Genomic DNA, 25,151 nt, shown 5'->3' with positions numbered 1-25,151 from the left:
ATCCTTGAGGCCACTCAGTCCTTTGATTGCAGGAAACGGGTACACCAAATATTTTACCAATTTTCAATACTGTTATAACTTATTCGGATCTCCCCCTCACATAGTGAAAATGTAAGAAAAGTAAGCTGGATAGGCAGTCAAACTGTGAGCTATATTTCAGTATATATATTTCAGTATATATATTCTTAGCGTCATATCGGGATGAAATTCCTTGTTCCTTACACAAGTCATATTTTGATCTTGAACATGCACCTTAATTCTTCTATTTCTCTCACCCCTATGTCTCCCTTATGTTTCATTAAACCTAAACAGTATTACATAAAATAATACTGTTTTTATGTTATAAAATAACATAAAACACATATACTGTATCTGTCCATGTTCGCTTTTGTGAAATATTTATGCAATGTTATTACTTTGCACTTTGCTGCTCTCTTGGCTGTGTTTTACTTGTCCAACCCTTTTCATACAGATAACCTTTACTCATGAAGACTCTCTGCTGTGGTGTTTGAGCGGGTTGATTTTCTAGTCTAGGAGCAGTAGATATTCTCGGACACAGACACACACTTTTAAACAAATTTGTTAGGCTCATTTTGAGACTGTCGTGAAGAACTGAAGTGGCATGTCCTATAGTGTCTACTTGAATGATAATGTTTCAGAATATTATACACTGAACAAAAATATAAATGCAACATGCAACAACATCAAAGATTTGACTGAGTTACATTTCATATAAGGAAATCAATCAATACAAATAAATTCATTAGGCCCTAATCTATGGATTTCACATGACTGGGCAGCGGGTCACAATTAGTTTTTCCCCACATAATTACTCACAGAAATACTCCTCAGCCCCCCCCCCCCCCCCTGCATATTTTAGACTGGCCTTTTAGGTGCACCTGTGTAATGATCATGCTGTTTAATCAGATTCTTGATATGCCACCACTGTCAGGTGGATGGATTATCTTGGCAAGGGGAAAATGCTCACTAACAGGGATGGAAACAAATGTTAGCACAAAAGTTTTGATAAATAAGCTTTTTGTGTGTATGGAACATTTCTGGGATCTTTTATTTCAGCTCATGAAACATGGGTCCAACACTTTACATGTTGCATTCATATTTTTGTTCAGTATCTATATGCCAGTGATGTCAAGACATTGTGTATTGTAATCTCTGCTGCCATGGTTAGTGCATTTGCAGATCAATTTGTATGATAAACAGTTATTTGACTCATGCAGTGTTAGTTTAAAATGTATGTAATGAAAGCTATACAGATGTATTTAACTTAACCAAAGACCAACATGTCCTCATTAAACTGTTCACAGGTATCAAAGGTAGAGGGAGGAGCCTGGTACTTTAACACTGAATACAGGAACCTTTGATGGCCAAAATCATGACATCACAGAGCCACAAATCGCAGTCCTGCTGTGGGTTTGGTCCACCGTTTGGATGTCATGTAACAACATTTCCCAGGTTACTGTTAATGTTGTTTCTGGGTCTAAGTCCAGAGACATGGGCTCAGCAGGGCACACAACCACACTCCATCAAGATTGAGGGGGACATCACCCTGGGTGGCCTGTTCCCAGTGCACTCCCGTGGGCCAGCCGGTGTGCCCTGTGGGGAGATCAAGCGGGAGAAAGGTATCCACCGTATGGAGGCCATGCTGTATGCCCTGGATCAGATCAACAGTGACCCTGACCTCCTGCCTAACATCACACTGGGGGCCAGAATCCTGGACACCTGTTCTAGGGACACCTACGCCCTGGAGCAGTCGCTAACCTTCGTCCAGGCCCTCATCCAGAAGGATAATTCGGACGTGCGCTGCTCTAATGGCGAGCCACCCATCATTCCCAAACCGGAGAGGGTGGTCGGAGTAATCGGGGCATCCGGCAGCTCAGTGTCCATCATGGTGGCCAACGTGCTGAGACTCTTTGCGGTGAGACTCCTTCTTGTGCTGTGCATTGCAGCCCTCACTGTACTATATTCCCATGCTACAGCATTATCCTCACACACATACATATATTCTTCAGCAGAGTTAAAGGCCCAGTGCAGTCAAAAACTTGATTTGCCTATGTTTTATATATATTTCCACACTATGAGGTTGGAATAATACTGTGAAATTGTGGAAATTATGATAATGCCTTTAGTGTAAGAACTGTTTGAAAAAACTGCCTGAAATGTCTTCCTGGTTTGGTGGGAAGGAGTGTTGGCCTTCCATGGTGACATCGCCATGCAGTTAATAGACCAATAAGAAAGAGAGCTCCAAACCTCTGCCAATAACAGCACATTTTCAGTTTTTCCCTCCCCACTCAAACCACTCCCACACAATCTTGGCTAAATTCTTTCTTGAGAAATTAAAGCTATTTTTGTTTCTTTTTGACCATTTTAATCAAAGTTATTTAATTGTTACCTAGAAATGATTTTATATTGAGATAAAAACAGCCAAATCGGACCTTTAATATACCTTTACATTATGTAATGTGTGGGGCAATTGTGTGTTTTGATATAAATCAAAACTACACATTGAACTAACGTCTGTGCCAGTGGGATGTAGCAGTAGGGTATGACGTCTATGGAAAGTGAACACTATTCCCCTGTGAATCCATGTTCTGAGCCGCGAATAGGTTTTCCTGATGAATCAGCTGTGAACTTACACCCTGGCATTTTCCTCAACTGTTTCATTTCACACAAACTCAATATAAGATACTCTGCTAATTGCTATAACGGGACACTAGGGCTGCCTAAATCCCTCAGTGACTTAGTGACATGACTCATTAATGACCCACTAGTAATCTAGAAATGTCACTGTTAAAACTAGCCATTTCAACTAGGTTCAATAATCTTCAGGTTCAAGAAGCTAAGCATCTACCATCTCTAGTCCTCTGTCACTAGTTAATTCTCTTTATGGAGAGCTATTAGTTGGGAACCAAGGCGTCACCTTGCATATCGTGAAGATGTTAACTACAGAATTGTAGATCCCATCCTCCATTAAGCCCTTCTCAGCAGCTCAGGACCCAGTCTGAAAATAGAGCATCAGGCCAGAGGGATGACATTGGTTCTACGATATCACCAACTTTCTAACCGGTGTTCTGCAGATTTAACTAAATGGTGGGCTTGTCCTGTACGTATGTACTCAGGGATGGAAATTAAGTCAGCCTGCTAGTCAGAGGCTAGTATTCTTTAGACCAGACTTGTAGAAAATGTGTCCAACCAGCCTGCTGGCTAAAGAAACTGTCTTTTCAAATATTGCATGGCACAGATTTTGGACCTGGGCTACTTAAAAATGTGGTCTACTAACTGGCCAGTGCCCAAAATCCATAAGTTCCATCCCATAATGTACCGTTCTAGAGTTTGCACAGTTACTCAGATAGAGTCTGATGTGTGATGTCCTCAGTCTGATTTAATACGCATTGTATCACCTTTATTTAATACCAGAGTCAGAGAGAATTTGTTTAAAAGCGTAATTTTCATGATTTAATATGATTGTTCTCTCATTTTAATCACAATACATAATATTCTAACATGACATCTGAACTACATGTTCTCTGTGGTATTTATTAAACGTTTGAGTTGTCCTGGTCTTGAGAGTGAATTGTAAGAGCTCTGGGAAGGGTAAGGTTTGTCTATAGGGTTGAGGTCAGAGATCCCTGTAAATGTCATTGAACTCAACACACATGGCACTGACAATATACATGGCATGGCCAAATAACCTGATAGGGTTGCAAACATAGCAGAACAGTCTATTTATTTTTTGATAGACATTTGTCTGACAGCCATAATCAATTTATTTCTGAAGATAATTGATGTCATCCTTGTCTTTTGGTTTAAAGGAGGCTTAATGTTGTTTTAGGAATTCGTGTTGGAATGTAAATATTGGAAATTAATGTTACTATTGATGTTATCAATGTTTGGTGTATTGAATTTCACTCTCCCCAACAGAAGACTATATACACTACTCAAAAAAATAAAGGGAACACTAAAATAACACATCCTAGATCTGAATGAATGAAATATTCTTATTAAATACTTTTTTCTTTACATAGTTGAATGTGCTGACAACAAAATCACACAAAAATGATCAATGGAAAACCACACTACAGGCTGATCCAACTTTGATGTAATGTCCTTAAAACAAGTAAAAATTAGGCTCAGTAGTGTGTGTGGCCTCCACGTGCCTGTATAACCTCCCTACAACGCCTGGGCATGCTCCTGATGAGGTGGCGGATGGTCTCCTGAGGGATCTCCTCCCAGACCTGGACTAAAGCATCCGCCCAGACCTGGACAGTCTGTGGTGCAACGTGGCGTTGGTGGATGGAGCGAGACATGATGTCCCAGATGTGCTCAATTGGATTCAGGTCTGGGGAACGGGCGGGCCAGTTCATAGCATCAATGCCTTCCTCTTGCAGGAACTGCTGACACACTCCAGCCGCATGAGGTCTCGCATTGTCTTGCATTAGGAGGAACCCAGGGCCAACCGCACCAGCATATGGTCTCACAAGGGGTCTCATCTCGGTACCTAATGGCAGTCAGGCTACCTCTGGCGAGCACATGGAGGGCTGTGCGGCCCCCCAAAGAAATGCCACCCCACACCATGACTGACCCACCGCCAAACCGTTCATGCTGGAGGATGTTGCAGGTAGCAGAACGTTCTCCACGGCGTCTCCAGACTCTGTCACGTCTATCACATGTGCTCAGTGTGAACCTGCTTTCATCTGTGAAGAGCACAGGGCGCCAGTGGCGAATTTGCCAATCTTGGTGTTCTCTGGCAAATGCCAAACGTCCTGCACGGTGTTGGGCTATAAGCACAACCCCCACCTGTGGACGTCGGGCCCTCATACCACCCTCATGGAGTCTGTTTCTGACCGTTTGAGCAGACACATGCACGTTTTTGGCCTGCTGGAGGTCATTTTGCAGGGCTCTGGCAGTGCTCCTCCTGCTCCTCCTTGCACAAAGGCGGAGGTAGCGGTCCTGCTGCTGGGTTGTTGCCCTCCTACGGCCTCCTCCACGTCTCCTGATGTACTGGCCTGTCTCCTGGTAGCGCCTCCATACTCTGGACACTACGCTGACAGACACAGCAAACCTTCTTGCCACAGCTCGCATTGATGTGCCATCCTGGATGAGCTGCACTACCTGAGCCACTTGTGTGGGTTGTAGACTCCGTCTCATGCTACCACTAGAGTGAAAGCACCGCCAGCATTCAAAAGTGACCAAAACATCAGCCAGGAAGCATAGGAACTCCTTTATTGGGGGTGTCTTGCTAATTGCCTAATTGCCTATAATTTCCACCGGTTGTCTATTCCATTTGCACAACAGGTTTGCTGTGTCTGTCAGCGTAGTGTCCAGAGCATGGAGGCGCTACCAGGAGACAGTGTTGCTTCCTAAGTGGACAGTTTGATTTCACAGAAGTATGATTGACTTGGAGTTACATTGTGTTGTTTAAGTGTTCCCTTTATTTTTTTGAGCAGTGTAGTTGGAGCCATATATGGTATTCATGCAGATGTGGGATCTTAATTTGAGCCAGTTTACAACAGCAAGAAAATAATCCTGCAGCAACAGGAAATGTGAATTATTATGTGGATTATAATTAATGGACATTTTTGTAGGGGTTGATGTATTTTTCGTAAGGGAAAATCAAGTCTGAAATTTCAAAGTGGAAATTACAAACTTCAGAAGCCTTTTTAAACCTCAAATACACTACAAGATTAACATGTCCTGCAGTGCAGGAAAGTTCACTTGTAACAGGGTGATCAAATTAAGATCTTAGATCTGTATCAGAGTAATGTATGAATGTTCCCACTAGAGGGAAAGGGTGAAAGTAAAGCAACAAATTTAAGCTGCACGTGGCTATCAGAATTAAATATATTGTATGGCTTCCAGCTGTGAAATGGTAACCTTGTCTCTTGATCTTTGTTTCTCTCCCTCTGTGCTTAACGTAATTTGACTAAAACCCATATAATCCTTCCAGATAATCTGTGAAATTGTTATCTCCCTCTTCTCTCCTTCTCCCTTCACAACCCCTTGTGTCTACCTTTCTCTCCTCATCCCTCCAAAGAACCTCTCATTAAACCATGGGAAGGCATTAGTGGGGTCAGTGCCAAGACCACTCACATAAACTGTGTCATTAATGAAGTAGCACACCAGTAAATTAATCTTGTCATCAATTTCTTTCCAAACAAATGCTTTTACTGCGGTGAAATTTATCATCTGTATTTTACCATGACGTTGGCTTTTATGGCCGACACAGAGCAGTAGTTATTGCTGTAGCAATATTACACTGTATGAATGTTCCAGTGGATTACATTGGCTGGACAAGTGAGAACTATTCAGCACCCTCCATTATAGTGTTGTTTTGGGACAAAATGCCTGGCAATGTGGTATTATGTTGTTTGTTTACCAACTGTGTGTATGATTTATCCAGACGAAGATTGATTTGATAAATGACACATGGTGTCTGGTGCTGCAGAGAAAGGCCCACATGGTTCAGTAACTTTTCAACATCCAGTAACTGTCCTTTTGAATCTAATGATTGTCTCTGGTATCTTTTTAAAGTTCAGCACATGCAGCCATTAACATCATGTAACATCTGTATCTTTCAGATCCCCCAGATTAGTTATGCGTCCACGGCTCCAGAGCTGAGTGACAAAAGCCGTTATGAGTTCTTTTCCCGTGTGGTCCCTCCTGACTCCTACCAGGCCCAGGCCATGGTGGACATCGTCAAGGCTATGGGGTGGAACTACGTATCTACACTGGCCTCAGAAGGAAATTACGGAGAGAGTGGTGTCGATGCCTTCCTCCAGATATCTCGAGAGGCAGGTTTGTACTGAATTTAGTGGTAAATTGACATTTTCTGATGTAGCGTAACGATGGCCACTATGGTGTTGCAATTGATGGTACTGTATGGGGAGGATATGAGGTCCAATGAAGAAACACCTTGATGGTTTGAATCTTGTGTCTTTCTTCTCCCTTTATTCAGGAGGTCTATGCATCGCCCAATCCATTAAAATCCCCCGAGAGCCCAAACCAGGGGGCTTTGATAAGATCATTAAGAGATTAATGGAGACCTCTAATGCTCGTGGGGTCATCATCTTTGCCAATGAGGACGACATCAGGTGAGTGGTAACTTAGTAGTAACTTTTCCTTTCCTTTCCATAGGAAGGTTGTCACATAACCACCATGTTCTACTTGTTCTCTAAGCTCTACAGTACCAAGTTCCTATAGAGTCTAGAGCTACTAAAGGACCAGTGTGCTAATGTCTTACCACCACTTCTCGCAGACGTGTCTTAGAGGCAGCAAAGAGGGCCAACCTGACGGGTCACTTCCTTTTTGTGGGCTCTGACAGCTGGGGGGCCAAGAGCTCGCCCATCCTGGACCAGGAGGATGTGGCTGAGGGGGCTGTCACCATCCTCCCTAAGCGGGCCTCCATTGACGGTAAGGAAAACATATGGAAAAGGTATTGCAGAGATACATTATATTTTGGTATTCAGTATGACTTTAACTTCAGAGGGTGATGGGAAAGTCTTAAACATATGGTGATAGTGATGTTCTGTTTGTCCTCTGTTGGTTCTTTGCCAAGGGTTTGACAACTACTTCACCTCAAGATCTCTGGAAAACAACAGAAGGAACATCTGGTTTGCTGAATACTGGGAGGACGACTTCAAATGTAAACTGACCCGAGCAGGTATCAAGTACGACCTTGGTAGGAGAAAATGCACAGGTAGGAGAAGAGGTTACTTCTGACATATGTTATATCTCAAATCAGCAGATTTATTTATAGGCTACACTGGCTTTAACCATTGTATGCCACCCTTCCTCTCTTCTTCAGGTGAAGAGAGAATCGCTCAGGAATCTCAGTATGAGCAGGAAGGGAAGGTACAGTTTGTGATTGACGCGGTGTATGTCATGGCCCATGCCTTACACAGCATGCACCTGGACCTCTGTCCGGGCTCCATGGGTGTCTGTGAGAAGATGGACCCAGTGGAAGGGAGTAAGCTGCTCCAATACATTCGCTCAGTCAACTTTAATGGTGAGTTGGAATTTATTTAATTTAATTTAATTTATTTCACCTTTATTTAACCAGGTAGGCAAGTTGAGAACAAGTTCTCATTTACAATTGCGACCTGGCCAAGATAAAGCAAAGCAGTTCGACACATACAACGACACAGAGTTACACATGGAGTAAAACAAACATACAGTCAATAATACAGTAGAAACAAGTCTATATACAATGTGAGCAAATGAGGTGAGAAGGGAGGTAAAGGCAAAAAAGGCCATGATGGCAAAGTAAATACAATATAGCAAGTAAAATACTGGAATGGTAGTTTTGCAATGGAAGAATGTGCAAAGTAGAAATAAAAATAATGGGGTGGAAAGGAGCAAAATAAATAAATAAATCAAATACAGTAGGGAAAGAGGTAGTTGTTTGGGCTAAATTATAGGTGGGCTATGTACAGGTGCAGTAATCTGTGAGCTGCTCTGACAGTTGGTGCTTAAAGCTAGTGAGGGAGATAAGTGTTTCCAGTTTCAGAGATTTTTGTAGTTCGTTCCAGTCATTGGCAGCAGAGAACTGGAAGGAGAGGCGGCCAAAGAAAGAATTGGTTTTGGGGGTGACTAGAGAGATATACCTGCTGGAGCATGTGCTACAGATGGGAGATGCTATGGTGACCAGCGAGCTGAGATAAGGGGGGACTTTACCTAGCAGGGTCTTGTAGATGACATGGAGCCAGTGGGTTTGGCGACGAGTATGAAGCGAGGGCCAGCCAACGAGAACGTACAGGTCGCAATGGTGGGTAGTATATGGGGCTTCGGTGACAAAACGGATTGCACTGTGATAGACTGCATCCAATTTGTTGAGTAGGGTATTGGAGGCTATTTTGTAAATGACATCGCCGAAGTCGAGGATTGGTAGGATGGTCAGTTTTAAAAGGGTATGTTTGGCAGCATGAGTGAAGGATGCTTTGTTGCGAAATAGGAAGCCAATTCTAGATTTAACTTTGGATTGGAGATGTTTGATATGGGTCTATAAGGAGAGTTTACAGTCTAACCAGACACCTAAGTATTTGTAGTTGTCCACGTATTCTAAGTCAGAGCCGTCCAGAGTAGTGATGTTGGACAGGCGGGTAGGTGCAGGTAGCGATCGGTTGAAGAGCATGCATTTAGTTTTACTTGTATTTAAGAGCAATTGGAGGCCACGGAAGGAGATTTGTATGGCATTGAAGCTTGCCTGGAGGGTTGTTAACACAGTGTCCAAAGAAGGGCCAGAAGTATACAGAATGGTGTCGTCTGCGTAGAGGTGGATCAGAGACTCACCAGCAGCAAGAGCGACCTCATTGATGTGTACAGAGAAGAGAGTCGGTCCAAGAATTGAACCCTGTGGCACCACCATAGAGACTGCCAGAGGTCCGGACAGCAGTTGGTGAACCAGGCGAGGCAATCATTTGAGAAACCAAGGCTGTCGAGTCTGCCGATGAGGATGTGGTGATTGACAGAGTCGAAAGCCTTGGCCAGATCAATGAATACGGCTGCACAGTAATGTTTCTTATCGATGGCGGTTAAGATATCGTTTAGGACCTTGAGCGTGGCTGAGGTGCACCCATGACCAGCTCTGAAACCAGATTGCATAGCAGAGAAGGTATGGTGAGATTCGAAATGGTCGGTAATCTGTTTGGTGACTTGGCTTTCGAAGACCTTAGAAAGGCATGGTAGGATAGATATAGGTCTGTAGCAGTTTGGGTAAAGAGTGTCCCCCCTTTGAATAGGGGGATGACCGCAGCTGCTTTCCAATCTTTGGGAATCTCAGACGACACGAAAGAGAGGTTGAACAGGCTAGTAAAAGGGGTGGCAACAATTTCGGCAGATAATTTTAGAAAGAAAGGGTCCAGATTGTCTAGCCCGGCTGATTTGTAGGGGTCCAGATTTTGCAGCTCTTTCAGAACATCAGCTGAACGGATTTGGGAGAAGGAGAAATGGGGAAGGCTTGGGCGAGTTGCTGTTGGGGGTGCAGTGCTGTTGACCGGGGTAGGAGTAGCCAGGTGGAAAGCATGGCCAGCCGTAGAAAAATGCTTATTGAAATTCTCAATTATGGTGGATTTATCAGTGGTGACAGTGTTTCCTATCTTCAGTGCAGTGGGCAGCTGGGAGGAGGTGTTCTTATTCTCCATGGACTTTACAGTGTCCCAGAACTTTTTTGAGTTAGTGTTGCAGGAAGCACATTTCTGCTTGAGGAAGCTAGCCTTGGCTTTTCTAACTGCCTGTGTATAATGGTTTCTAGCTTCCCTGAACAGCTGCCTATCACAGGGTCTGTTCGATGCTAATGCAGAACGCCATAGGATGTTTTTGTGTTGGTTAAGGGCAGTCAGGTCTGGGGAGAACCAAGGGCTATATCTGTTCCTGGTTCTAAATTTCTTGAATGGGGCATGTTTATTTAAGATGGTTAGGAAGGCATTTTTTTTAAATATCCAGGCATCCTCTACTGACGGGATGAGATCAATATCCTTCCAGGATACCCCGGCCAGGTCGATTAGAAAGGCCTGCTCGCTGAAGTGTTTCAGGGAGCTTTTTACAGTGATGAGTGGAGGTTGTTTGACCGCTGACCCATTACGGATGCAGGCAATGAGGCAGTGATCACTGAGATCTTGGTTGAGGTGTATTTAGAGGGCAAGTTGGTTAGGATGATATCTATGAGGGTGCCCGTGTTTAAGGCTTTGGGGAGGTACCTGGTAGGTTCATTGATAATTTGTGTGAGATTGAGGGCATCAAGTTTAGATTGTAGGATGGCTGGGGTGTTAAGCATGTTCCAGTTTAGGTTGCCTAGCAGCACGAGCTCTGAAGATAGATGGGGGGCAATCAGTTCACATATGGTGTCCAGACCTGGATAGTAGGACAGAACTCTGCAGGCTATCTTTGCAGTAGATTGCAACACCGCCCCCTTTGGCAGTTCTATCTTGTCTGAAAATGTTGTAGTTTGGAATTAAAATTTCAGAATTTTTGGTGGTCTTCCTAAGCCAGGATTCAGACACAGCTAGAACATCCGGGTTGGCAGAGTGTGCTAAAGCAGTGAATAGAACAAACTTAGAGAGGAGGCTTCTAATGTTAACATGCATGAAACCAAGGCTATTACGGTTACAGAAGTCGTCAAAAGAGAGCGCCTGGGGAATAGGAGTGGAGCCAGGCACTGCAGGGCCTGGATTCACCTCTACATCGCCAGAGGAACATAGGAGGAGTAGAATAAGGGTGCGGCTAAAAGCAATAAGAATTGGTCTTCTAGAACGTCTGGAACAGAGAGTAAAAGGAGGTTTCTGGGGGCGATAAAATAGCATCAGGGTATAATGTACAGACAAAGGTATGGTAGGATGTGAATACAGTGGAGGTAAACCTAGGTATTGAGTGATGAAGAGAGAGATATTGTCTCTAGAAACATAATTGAAACCAGGAGATGTCATTGCATGTGTGGGTGGTGGAACTAATAGGTTGGATAAGGTATAGTGAGCAGGACTAGAGGCTCTACAGTGAAATAAGCCAATAAACACTAACCAGAACAGCAATGGACAAGGCATATTGACATTAAGGAGAGGCATGCTTAGTCGAGTGATCAAAAGGGTCCAGTGAGTGGAGACGTTGGTTGGGGGTCACAGCGATTTAGACAGCTAGCCAGGCCATCGGTAGCAAGCTAGCATAGGATGGAGGTCTGTTTTTAGCCACCTCTTGCGTTCCGTCAGTAGATTAGTGGGGTTCCGTGTGGTAGAGGGGATTAATCCAAATCACACAACAACAACAAAAATAAAAACAATAGATATAGTTATAGAGGCCCAAGAAGAAAACATAATAATAATTTAAAAAATAAATAAATAAATTGTCCGATTGTCTATTCAGACAGCAGCCGATAAGACAGCTAACGGTTAGCAGGCCGCAGATGGGCGTTCAGGTAACGTTGCGACGGAGGAGCCAGCCGGATAACTCCTTCGGGTAGATAACGTAGGCAGTCACGCATAGGCAGCAAAACGGAAATGTAGGGAGCACGGGTCATTAAAGGTCCGTTTTTATCGCAATATCAATATCATTTCTGGATAACAATTAAGTACAAAAATGGCTTCTTAGCAAAGGGCAATTTCTCAAACACAACTTTTGCTAGGACTGTCTGGGAGTGGTTTGAGTGGTCTTTTAACTAATTTAGTGCATGATGATGTCACCATGGAAGGCCAAAACTCCATCCTACCAAAACAGGTAGAGGTTTCAGGCAGGCGGTAATTTCCAACAGCTCTTAGGGTCTTGAGTGCTTCTACACCTGCATTGCTTGCTGTTTGGGGTTTTAGGTTGGGTTTCTGTACAGCACTTTGAGATATCGGTTTCTGTACGAGACTTTGAGATATCAGCTGATGTACGAAGGGCTATATAAATAAATTTGATTTGATTTGATTTGATTTGAGGGATTCCATTGGAGCAGCAATCAATCAGGTCTTGGAACATTCTATAGACTTTGTTTAAATCAAGTTTGAAAATATATTTTCCATCCTGACTTTTATTTTTGTTGTTGCTGTCAAATCAGAATATATTCTTGATAAATTAAATTATTTTAAAAAAAATTGTGAGAAAGTGTATAGAGAAAATGCACAAACCAGTTGAATCAATGTTGTGTCAACGTAATTTGTCAACGTATTGTGACGTAATTTAAATGGAAAATACATTGGATTTGAAAGTCATCAACTGTTGTTTTGAGGGTGGATTTTCAACCACAGGATTGTGTCATCATTGTAACACATTTTCAGCATAGACAAACCTTGTATAAAGTACACTACAAGACCAAAAGTATGTGTTCACCTGCTCGTCAAACATCTTATTCCAAAATCATGGGCGTTAATATGGAGTTGGTCCCCCCTTTGCTGCTATCTTTTGGGAAGGCTAGATGTTGCAACATTGGTTGATGCTTATTTATAAAACCCTCTTAGGCCTCACTCCCCCTATCTGAGATACATACTACAGCCCTCATCCTCCACATACAACACCCGTTCTGCCAATCACATTCTGTTAAAGATCCCCAAAGCACACACATCCCTGGGTCGCTCCTCTTTTCAGTTCGCTGCAACTGTAACGAGCTGTCAAAAACAGTCAAACTGGACAGTTTTATCTCCATCTCATCATTCAAAGACTCAATCATGGACACTCTTACTGTCTCTACCTTCTTGCTTTTGTGCTGTTGTCTGTGCCCAATAATTTATTTTAATTTTTTTTAATTTCACCTTTATTTAACCAGGTAAGCTGGTTGAGAACAAGTTCTCATTTACAATTGCGACCTGGCCAAGATAAAGCAAAGCAGTGCGACAGAAACAACAACACAGAGTTACATGGAATAAACAAGCTTACAGTCAATAACACAATAGAAAAAAAAATAGTCTATATACAGTGTGTGCAAATGGCATGATGAGGTAAGGCAAAAATAGGCCATTGTAGCAAAGTAATTACAATTTAGCAGATTAACACTGGAGTGATAGATGAGCAGATGATGATGAGCAGATGATGGTGTGTAAGTAGTGATATTGGTGTGCAAAAGAGCAGCAAAGTAAATACAATTGCTGTGTGGACTTGCTTCCATTGTCACGTTCTGACCTTAGTTCCTTTATTATGTCTTTGTGTTAGTTTGGTCAGGGCGTGAGTTGGGGTGGGTAGTCTATGTTCTTTTTTCTATGTTGTGTTTATGTGTTTGGCCTGGTATGGTTCTCAATCAGAGGCAGGTGTCGTTCGTTGTCTCTGATTGAGAATCATACTTAGGTAGCCTGTTTCCCCATTTTAGTTGTGGGTGATTATTTTCTGTTTAGTGTTTTTCGTCACCTTACAGGACTGTTCGTTTGTCGTTTTTGTTGTTTTGTTCAGTTGTTTTATAAAAAATATGAACCCTTACCACGCTGCACTTTGGTCCTCCTCTCCTTCCACCAACAACAGCCGTTACATCCATTCAGCCACAAGAGGGCACTGATGTTGGGCGATTAGGCCTGGCTCACATTTGGCGTTCCAATTCATCCCAAAGGTATTCGATGGGGTTGAGGTCAGGGCTCTGTGGAGGCCAGTCAAGTTCTTCCACACCGATCTTGACAAACCATTTCTGTATGGACCTCACTTTGTGCAGGGGGGCATTGTCATGCTGAAACAGGAAAGGGCCTTCACCAAACTCTTCACACAAAGTTGTAAGCACAGAATCGTCTAGAATGTCATTGTATGCTGTAGCCTAGCCCGACCCACGAAAAACAGCCCCAGGCCATTATTCCTCCTCCAACAAAGTGGCACTATGCACTGGGGCAGGTAGCGTTCTCCAGGCATCCGCCAAACCCAGATTTGTCCGTCGGACTGCCAGTGGTGAAGCGTGATTCATCACTCCAGTGAACTAATTTCCACTGCTCCAATTGCGACGAGCTTTACACCACTCCAGCTGACGCTTGGTATTGTGCACCGTGATCTTAGGCTTGTGTACGGCTGCTGGGACATTGAAACCCATTTCATGAAACACCTGACGAACAGTTACTTCCAGAGGCAGTTTGGAACTCGGTATTGAGTGTTGCAACCGAGGACAGACGATTTTTATGTGTTATGCGCTTCAGCACTCGGCGGTCCTGTTCTGTGAGCTTGTGTGGCCTACCACTTCGGTGCTGAGCTGTTGTTGCTCCTGAGACGATTCCACTTCACAATAACAGTACTTATCGGGGCGAACTGACTTGTAGGAGAGATGGAATCCTATGACGTTGCTATGTTGAAAGTCATTGAGCTCTTCAATAAGGCCATTCTACTGCCAGTGGTATAAAGTACTTAAGTAAAAATACTTTAAAGTACTACTTAAGTAGTTGTTGGGGTATCTGTACTTTACTATTTATATTTTTGACAACTTTTACTTCAATACATTCCTAAAGGAAATTATATACGTTTTATTAAATACATTTTCCTTGACACCCAAAAGTTCTTGTTACATTTTGAATCCTTAACAGGACAGGAAAATGGTGCAAATTACGTACTTACCAAGAGAACACCCATGGCCATCCCTACTGCCTCCTATCTGGCGGACTCACTAAACACAAATACTTGATTTGTAAAGTATATCTGAGTGTTGGTGTGTGCCCCTGGCTATTCGTAAATAAAAATAAAAAAAACTGAAAGGAATTTGAAATGATTTACAGTATACTTCTACTTTTACTTTTGATACCTATATATATTTTAGCAATTACATTTACATTTGATACGTAAGTATATTTATATTTTACTGGGTGACTTTCCCTTTTACTTAAGTCATTTTCTATGAAGGTATTTTCCCACCACTGTCTACTGCCAATGTTTGTCTATGGAGATTTCCCGGCTGTGTGATCGGTTTTATACACTTGTCAGCAACGGGTGTGGCTGAAATTGCCAAATCCACTAAATTGAAGGGGTGTCCACATGCTTTTGTATATACAGTTGAAGTCTGAAGTTTACATACACCTTAGCGAAATACATTTAAACTCAGTTTTTCACAATTCCTGACATTTAATCCCAGTAAAAATGTCCTGTCTTAATTAAGTCAGTTAGGATCACCACTTTATTTTAAGAACATGAAATGTCAGAATAATAGGAGAGAGAGAATGATATATTTCAGCTTTTATTTCTTTCATTACATTCCCAGTGGGTCAGAAGTTTACATACAGTCAATTAATATTTGGTAGCATTGTCTTTAAATTATTTAACTTGGGTCAAACGTTTCAGTAGCCTTCCACAACCTTCCCACAATAAGTTGGGTGAATTTTGGCCCATTCCTCTTGACAGAGATGGTGAAACTGAGTCAGGTTTGTAGGTCTCCTTGCTCGCACACACTTTTTTCAGTTCTGCCCAGACATTTCTATAGGATTGAGGTCAGGGCTTTGTGATGGCCACTCCCATACCTTGACTTTGTTGTCCTTAAGCCATTTTCCACAACTTTGGAAGTATGCTTGGGGTCATTGTCCATTTAGAAGACCCGTTTGCGACCAAGCTTTAACTTCCTGACTGATGTCTTGAGATATTGCTTCAATATATCCACATAATTTCCCACCCTCATGATGCCGTCTATTTTGTGAAGTGCACCAGTCCCTCCTGCAGCAAAGCACCCCCACAACATGATACTGCCACCCCTGTGCTTTGCGGTTGGGATGGTGTTCTTCGGCTTGCAAGCCTCCCCCTTTTCTCTCCAAACATAACAATGGTCGTTATGGCCAAACAGTTATATTTTTGATTTATCAGACCAGAGGATATTTCTCCAAAAGGTACAATCTTTGTCCCCATGTACAGTTGCAAACCGTAGTCTGGCTTTTTTTATGGCAGTTTTGGAGCAGTGGCTTCTTCCTTGCTGAACGGCCTTTCAGGTTATGTCGATATAGGACTCGTTTTACTATATAGATACTTTGTACCTGTTTCCTCCAGCATCTTCACAAGGTCCTTTGCTGTTGTTCTGGGATTGATTTGCACATTTTGCCCCAAAGTACGTTCATCTATAGGAGACAGAACACGTCTCCTTCCTGAGTGGTATGACGGCTGCGTGGTCCCATGGTGTTTATACTTGCGTACTATTGTTTGTACAGATGAACGTGGTACCTTCAGGTGTTTGGAAATTGCTCCCAAGGATGAACCAGACTTGTGGTACAATTTTTTTTCTGAGGTCTTGGCTGATTTGTTTTGATTTTCCCATGATCTCAAGCAAAGAGGCATTGAGTTTGAAGGTAGGCCTTGAAATACATCCACAGGTACACCTCCAATTGACTCAACTCAACTGATAAGCTAACTGACAATTAGCTTATCAGAGGCTTCTAAAGCCATGACATCATTTTCTGGAATTTTCCAAGCTGTTTAAGGGCACAGCCAACTTAGTGTATGTAAACTTCTGACCCACTGGAATTGTGATACAGTGAATTATAAGTTAAATAATATGTCTGTAAACAATTGTTGGAAAAATTACTTGTCATTCACAATGTAGATGTCCTAACCGACTTGCCAAAACTATAGTTTGTTAACAAGAAATAAGCAGAGTGGTTGAAAAACAAGTTTTAATGACTCCAACCTAAGCGTATGTAAATTTCACACTTCAACTGTATAATCAATTATGCTATTTAGGCCTATAAAGCATTTGCAAAGTTATCAACTGCTATTGTTTCAATTCAACCTAGAATTAAACAAAAAATAGACAATATATATAGGCCCTAATGTTTCAAGCTGGTTTCAAGTTGATTTCACATGTAATGTTCAAGTTAATAATTAATATGTTGGATTCACATCTCCATCTCAACCAAAAATCTAATTTAAAGAATAAGACAAAATCAAATCAAACTTTAAATGCACTTTAAATCATTTGATTTGATTTAGTCCTATTCTTTAACTTAGATTTTTGGTTGATATGGAAAAATGAATCCGGACAAACTGGAATTAAAGCCAGACTAATTCCGTGGCACAAAAGATACATGTCATTTAAATGTTAATATTTTGATGCGTTGACAAACAAACAATTCAATATAACTTTGCAATACAGTAAATAGCCTATGAACTTGTCGACAAATAAATAATGTTGGATTCACGTCTCCAACTAAACCCCAAAAACGAGTTAAAGAATAGGATTAAGCGAGAGGCTCAGATGGAACTGTCCAAGTATTAGATAAATCTCCTTTAAATTGTGATATTTGGTTGGGTACAATTCAATATGACTTTTCTAATACAGTAAATAGCCTAAAGTTAAGGCTATCTTACAAACTAATGTATCAGTATTTATTCAACCTAAAATGAGGGACACGTCCATGGCCACATTTTGAGGTTACTGTAACTATAAATGTTTTCTTATGTTATCATAGAAAGTGTGCATGTTGAAGAGATAGCATGCAAAGATTCCAGGTCTGTGGAGATCTTCACAATTGCTACATTAATCTGTGCAGAATCTTGAACAGCATTTATCACTTACACTTTTAATGTAATCTCAAATGCAATCCAGGTCATTTAGTTGTGCTAATAGATGAAGCACAGTGATATAATACAAAATATCTGATTTTGTATTCCCATTGTAGATCTTTCCTGCAGTCAAAATACCAAATCACCCTTTAGTGGCGTCATGGGTGGAATGTTTTTTATATTTTTCATAATTTCGTAATTAATCAACAGTATAAAAAATAATAAAACACTGAAAATACGGTGTTTCTATGTCAAACTGTTTTGTTATATTTCAGTGTTCTGTGATTTATATAACGTGTAATATTGTGATACAGGTGGCTTCATTTTTTAAAGCCCCTAATCATGTGTGTGATGTATATACTTTTGTTTCAAAGTAGATTTATTTAAGACTACCAAGAAACACTCTGTGTGACCCTGATTTAGCCAACTGCAGTAAAATGTTATTAACTTTGTTGTGATTTTAAATGGTTGAAAGTGCAGTGATAATACATTTAGATGACAGCTAAACCAAAATTCTGACATTGTTTTTCCATTGGAATTTGGTTGTGCTTTAAGATTGTTGAAAGCATAGTGATAACACATTGAGAATTCAACAACCTTCTGGCTGCCTTTCTGAGTGGGTGAATACATGTTGAAATCTCATTGATCAAATTCTCAACCAAATGTTACCCAGATTTCCAAATTGAAATGTCATGGTGTGCCTAATGCATGGTTTCATGAAGCCTTTTCCACTTCTGGTTCCCATCACGTCCCATGGGTTTAAGAGAAGAGTGTGGAGGGAGTTCAGTTTGAAGACAGCACTGCACTCTGCATTAGCCTTGGGATCTCTGCTAATGTACTAAGCCCCAGTACACAGCACATCCCTTCAATGCACTCTTCTTCCCCAGGGCTGCCTCTCTTCTTTCTTCATACACAAGACACACTCCTCTTTTTAGCTCCATCTTTCATAAATAAATTTCAAAAATACATTTCTTTATCACTGTTTGGAGTCCAAGGAGCTTTCTATGAAAGCATAGCTATTTCCTTTTCCCTCTTAGTGGATGACCTTTGTATAGAAAGCCCTCTCTGATTGAATGCCTGAACAGAACAGGCAGGAACAAGCTATAGTGTTAAGGCAACAGACCAGAGAGTACAGAAAGAATAGCATCATGTATGGAAAATAACCCTCCACAGGAAGAATCTTATGCTCAGCTTTGCCCTGGTTGCATAAGGCACGAGTCTTATAGGTTCAACTCCTCTAATGTTACATTTTTCTTTGGTCAAAGGTTTAGGCATTCCACCAGGGAACACTACTGACCCTTTATGGTGCATACAATATACTGCCCAATAGTGGGTAGCCCTGTTGAAAATCACTGCTCCTCTATCCAACAGGCAGTGCAGGGACTGGGGTCATGTTCAATGAGAATGGAGATGCTCCTGGTCGCTATGACATCTTCCAGTTCCAGCTCTCAAACACCACCAACCCTGGATACCGGTGTATTGGCCAGTGGACAAACTATCTGCGACTCAATGTAAACATTTGTTTTGGCCTTTTTCATTTAGCTATGTTGATGTTCACTTTATCAGTGCTTTTATCACTTGATGTTCTTCAGCATGGTTTCTGTCACTGTGTCTGTTTCTGTCTCTGTTTCTGTGGAAGGCTGAGGAGATGCAGTGGTCGGGTGGGGACAGTGCAGTCCCTGACTCGGTGTGCAGTTTCCCCTGTGAGCTAGGAGAGAGGAAGAAGATGGTGAAGGGTGTGCCCTGCTGCTGGCACTGCGAGCTGTGTGACGGATATCAGTACCAGCTGGATGAGCTAAACTGTGACATGTGTCCCTTTGACATGCGTCCCATGCCAAACCGGACGGGCTGCCGGTCCACACCCATTATCAAGCTGGAGTGGAGCTCCCCCTGGGCCATCATCCCTGTGTTCCTGGCTGTCTTGGGCATCTTAGCCACCTCTGGATGCATCATCACCTTCATCCGCTTTAACAACTCCCCCATCGTCCGGGCCTCCGGCCGGGAGCTCAGCTATGTTCTCCTGACAGGCATTTTCCTCATCTACCTCATCACCTTCCTCATGATCGCAGAGCCCAGCGCCCCAGTATGTGCATTCCGCAGGCTGCTGCTGGGCCTGGGCATGTGTATTACCTACTCAGCTATGCTCACCAAGACCAACCGCATTTACCGTATTTTTGAGCAGGGCAAGAAAGCAGTCACGCCACCTCCGTTCATCAGCCCTGCTTCTCAGCTCATCATCACCTTTATACTCATTGGAGTGCAGGTGAGTGGGTTTCTGCCTCTCTCCTACTGCATGTGATGAAAACGAGGCAGTAATACAAGAGTGATTTTTTGTTAAAGACATAGGAAATGGTGTCTGGAATGGTATACAGTAGAATTAGATTGAACGGCTGAACCATGGGCCACATCAATATTTTGCTAATTCTGTGTATATCCACAGTTACTTGGAGTTTTCATCTGGTTCGGAGTGGTGCCCCCACACACCATTATAGACTATGAGGAGCAGCACCCGCCCAACCCAGAGTTTGCACGTGGGGTCCTGAAATGTGACATGTCCGACCTGGCCCTGGTCCTCTGCTTGAGCTACAGTATCGTGCTGATGGTGACCTGCACTGTGTACGCCATCAAGAGCAGAGGGGTGCCAGAGACCTTCAACGAGGCGAAACCCATTGGCTTCACCATGTACACCACCTGCATCGTGTGGCTGGCCTTTGTGCCCATCTTCTTTGGCACAGCCCAGTCTACTGAGAAGGTTTCAAATTCAATGTTATATTTACATAATTGCTGGTATTTACCCTGCAGGAAAAAAGTTCCTTTTTTTTAAAGCAACCATAAAACGATGTTTTCTCGAATTGGTTCTAGAGCTAACTTCTCTATTGAAGAACTGTCAACACTGTTATTAAATGCTAGTTTGTTACCTGTCGTACTCACAGTATGTTCAGCATCCTCTTCCTTGAATGACAGATGCCAATTTACCTTGTGGCTTATTTCTATGCTTACAAAGCAGTGGAACAATAGTCAAGATTTAAAAGATGGAAGTTTATTCAGACTGGTAGGGTGTATTATTAAGAGTCAGTCAAACTGACATTACCCAACCCCCAGGTGAATTAAAAGTATTTTATCCTCTGCAAATGGAAATGAAATTAATCAAAGACGGGGGAACTCAGAAATGAGGTCAGATGAGCTCAGGGACAAAATGGGTCCCCGAGTGACAAAAAATACCCCATACATGCTTTTCAATTACACAGTTACTCATAGCTTAGAATGTCTAAATATAGCATCAATAACATTTAGTTGTCAGATTGCATTAGTTGCAGACAGTATTATAACAGCACAATAACAGTAAAACAGTGTTATTAGGTAGGAATGCAGGGGTATTGATGCATGAGATTTTGAGAGGTACTCAGAAAAGTGTCAATAATTGCATGCTGATCATTAGGGAAGTGTGAATGGAAGGTGTTAGATTTGGGAGAGCACGGCAAACTTAGGGTTGGCTATGTTTTTACATTTTCTACTGACTTGCTTCAATATGTGTGGTCTGGATGGTTGACTTGATTGCTGATGCACATGATAAGAAAATCTCTCTCTCTGGTCTGTATTGCCTTTGGGTCTCATTAGAACTGCTCTTTGTCATATTTCAATGCCACTTAGTTGCTGAGCCATACTGTACCTAGCACTAGCCTGGGGTCATGATGTCTTTAATATTAACGCATGTGAACGGTGCTCTCTGGTCATCCATGCATTGCCACATCAGTGCTGGCCAGGTCATTGAGAGCCAATAAAAACCATAACAAAGAAGAGGACAGAGAATATAGAAATGAAAAGATATGTGGGTTATCCCCTCAGGATATTGTGCCATGTAGTTATTTATTAATTCATGAGGTGTACTGCTTTTGAATTGTCAGTGCATTGGACTCAGACCACAAGTCTGTTCTCATTACTGTTGTTGCCAGGCTGACAACAGAGGAACACCAAGATGATTAGCTAAAATACCCATGAATAGAGCACCACTCCTCAGTGTTTATAGTTACTGGGTTATAAATCTATTCGGCTAAAAACAGAGCCGTCTAAAATCAAATCAAATCAAACTTTATTTGTCACATGCAACAAGTGTAGACCTTACCGTGAAATGCTTACTTACAAGCCCTTAACCAACAGTGCAGTTCAGGAAGAGTTAAGAAAAAATTGACCAAATAAACTAAAGTAAAACATTTAAAATCATAAAAAGTTACAATAGCATAACAATGACAAGGCTATATACAGGTGGTACTGGTACCGAGTCAATGTGCGGGGGTACAGGTTAGTTGAGTAATTTGTACATGTAGGTAGGGGTGAAGTGACTATGCATAGATAATAAACAGCGAGTTGCAGCAGTGTAAAAACAAAGGAGGGGGTCAATGTAAATAGTCCGGGGAGCCATTTGATTAATTGTTCAACAGTCTTATGGCTTGGGGGTAGGACCTGTTAAGGAGCCTTTTGGACCTAGACTTGGCGCTCTGGTACCGCTTGCCGTGCGGTAGCATAGAAAACAGTCTATGACATGGGTGACTGGAGTCTCTGATAATTTGATGGGCTTTCCTCTGACACCGCCTATTATATACATCTTGGATGGCAGGAAGCTTGGCCTCAGTGATGTACTGGGCTGTACGCACTACCCTCTGTAGCGCCTTACGGTTCGATGCCGAGCAGTTGCCATACCAGGCGGTGATGCAACTGGCCAGGATGCTCTCGATGTTGCAGCTGTAGAACATTTTGAGGATCTGGGGACCCATGCCAAATCTTTTCTGTCTCCTGAGGGGGAAAAGGTTTTGTTATGCCCTCTTCATGACTGTCTTGGTTTGTTTGGACCATGATAGTTCGTTGGTGATGTGGACACCAAGGAACTTGAAAATCTCGACCCGCTCCACTACAGCCCCATCGATGTTAATGGGGGCCTGTTCGGCCAGCCTTTTCCTGTAGTCCATGATCAGCTCCTTTGTCTTTCTCACAATGAGGGAGAGGTTGTTTTCCTGGCACCACACTGCCAGTTCTCTGACCTCCTTCCTATAGGCTGTCTCATCGTTGGCGGTGATCAGGCCTACCACTATTGTCATCAGCAAATGTAATGATGGTGTTGGAGTCGTGTTTGGCCTCACAGTCGTGGTTGAACAGGGAGTACAGGAGGGGACTGAGTACACAGCCCTGAGTGGCCCCAGTGTTGACGATCAGCATGGCAGATGTGTTGTTGCCTACCCTTACCACCTGGGGGCGGCCCGTCAGGAAGTCCAGGATCCAGTTGCAGAGGGAGGTGTTTAGTCCCAGGGTCCTTATCTTAGTGATGAGCTTCGTGGGCACTATGGGGTTGAACACTGAGCTGTAATCAATGAACAGCATTTTGTCCAGATTAGAAAGGGCAGTGTGGAGTGTGATTGAGATTACGTCATCTGTGAATCTTTTGGGGCGGTATGCAAATTGGAGTGGGTCTATGGTATCCGGGAGGATGGTGTTGATGTGAGCCATGACCAGCCTTTCAAAGCACTTCATGGCTATCGACTTGAGTGCTACGGGGCAGTAATCATTTAGGCAGGTTGCCTTCGCTTCCTTGGTTACAGGGACTATGGTGGCCTGTTTGAAACATGTAGGTTTTACAGACTCGGTCAGGGAGAGGTTGAAAATGTCAGTGAAGACACTTGACAGTTGGTCCGCGCATTCTTTGAGTACACGTCCTGGTAATCTGTCTGGCCCTGCGGCTTTGTGAATGTTGACCTGTTTAAAGGTCTTGCTCACATCGGCTACCGAGAGCATTATCACACAGTCATTCAGAACAGCTCCTGAACAGTCAGATGAAGAAACAACGTCTGTATGCTGTGTACCTCTGAGACTTCTCATCATATAGCTTCTTCAGACATCGTATAGTAGTTAGGCATAATAAAGGTGTCATGGGGATTGCCATGGAAAATATTATGTAAGACAACCTCCATACATTGTTTATTGAATGTTTACTGTATTCTCAGCATATTCTCAGAATACTATATACTCATTCTCAGGTTATTCTCTGATTAATAGAAGGAATTACAGGCATAGGATAGATGATACATTTCTTTTAAATCATATTTTGAGTTGTGAATGCAACACATGCAATTCATGTAGTACCCAGCCAGGCAATCAAACCCCTATTGTCAAATGTATAGGTTTATACTGAGGTATTTATTGTTAACTTTCACCCTGCCTTCTATCTGCTCCAGATGTTCATCCAGACCACCACCCTGACGGTGTCCATGAGCCTGAGTGCCACTGTGTCGCTCGGCATGTTGTACATCCCTAAGGTCTATGTCATCATCTTCCTTCCGGAGCAGAACGTGCAGAAACGCAAACGCAGCTTCAAGGCTGTGGCTTCAGCAGTGACCACACAACTCTCCCAGAAAGAAGACAAGCAGAACGGAGAGTCCAAAAGTAGCGCCATAGTCCCTGACAGATCACAGTGAGTAAAGCAGAGACGTGTCCAGTCAGAACTCTTAGAAAAAGGTGCTATTTAGAACCTAAATGGGTTCATCGGCTGTCCCCATGGGAGAACCCTTTTAGGTTCCAGGTAGAACCCTTTCAGTTCCATTTAGAAACCTTTTGGGTTCCATGTAGAACCTCCACATGGAAACCAAAAGGGTTCTACCTGGAACTGAAAGGGTTCCACCTAGAACCAAAAAGGTTAACTACTTGTAACCAATAATGGTTGTCCTATGTGACAGCCGAAGAACCCCTTCGGAAGCCTTTTTTCTGTGTCCACTGATCCTTCACCTGTGTTACTGTATGTATTCACAATGACAGAAACAGATTACAGTGTTCATTTTTCACTAAGACAATAGTAATTGCTCTCTCTTCAATCACTTTAGATAACCCAGCAGGAAACCAGAGATGAATGCGACACTTGGCGCCTTACAGATGACAGCTTAGCATGGTCTCTCTTGGCAAAGCACAGCTTTTGATCAATGGTGAAGGCTACACTGTCACATGGTTGGGATGGAAATGAAATGGAGACGCTAACTTTGTCATTCTAAATAAACACTGACTGACTCGCAACAAGTGCTGTGACCTGACTGTAAACGGAACAGTTGATACATTGGATCATCCTCCTGGATCATCCTGATTCCTGAACAGAACACAATGAACATTGTAGACAGCTTTGCCAGACTTCTGGACACAGTGTCTCCTTTTACAGTAGGATATCTCAAATTGACCATGGCAATGAAATAGTCTTCTTT

At 42.5% G+C, this 25,151-nt stretch overlaps 1 protein-coding gene across 1 annotated transcript; it reads left to right on the top strand.

Moving 5' to 3' along the window:
- The first annotated feature begins 1,341 nt into the window (after positions 1-1,341).
- Positions 1,342-24,380, top strand: LOC109877067 (metabotropic glutamate receptor 6-like). Its single transcript, XM_020469421.2, has 10 exons — positions 1,342-1,936; positions 6,597-6,813; positions 6,974-7,109; positions 7,274-7,428; positions 7,574-7,714; positions 7,823-8,023; positions 19,288-19,427; positions 19,556-20,179; positions 20,357-20,668; positions 24,141-24,380. Exons 1-10 carry the CDS (start codon positions 1,382-1,384, stop codon positions 24,378-24,380), a joined length of 2,721 nt encoding a protein of 906 aa, XP_020325010.2. The 5' UTR covers positions 1,342-1,381.
- The last annotated feature ends 771 nt before the right edge of the window (positions 24,381-25,151 follow it).

The sequence above is a fragment of the Oncorhynchus kisutch genome, linkage group LG1 (assembly GCF_002021735.2).
Source record: "Oncorhynchus kisutch isolate 150728-3 linkage group LG1, Okis_V2, whole genome shotgun sequence".
Taxonomy (NCBI): Eukaryota; Metazoa; Chordata; class Actinopteri; order Salmoniformes; family Salmonidae; genus Oncorhynchus; species Oncorhynchus kisutch.
This window is presented reverse-complemented; position numbering and strand designations above follow the sequence as displayed.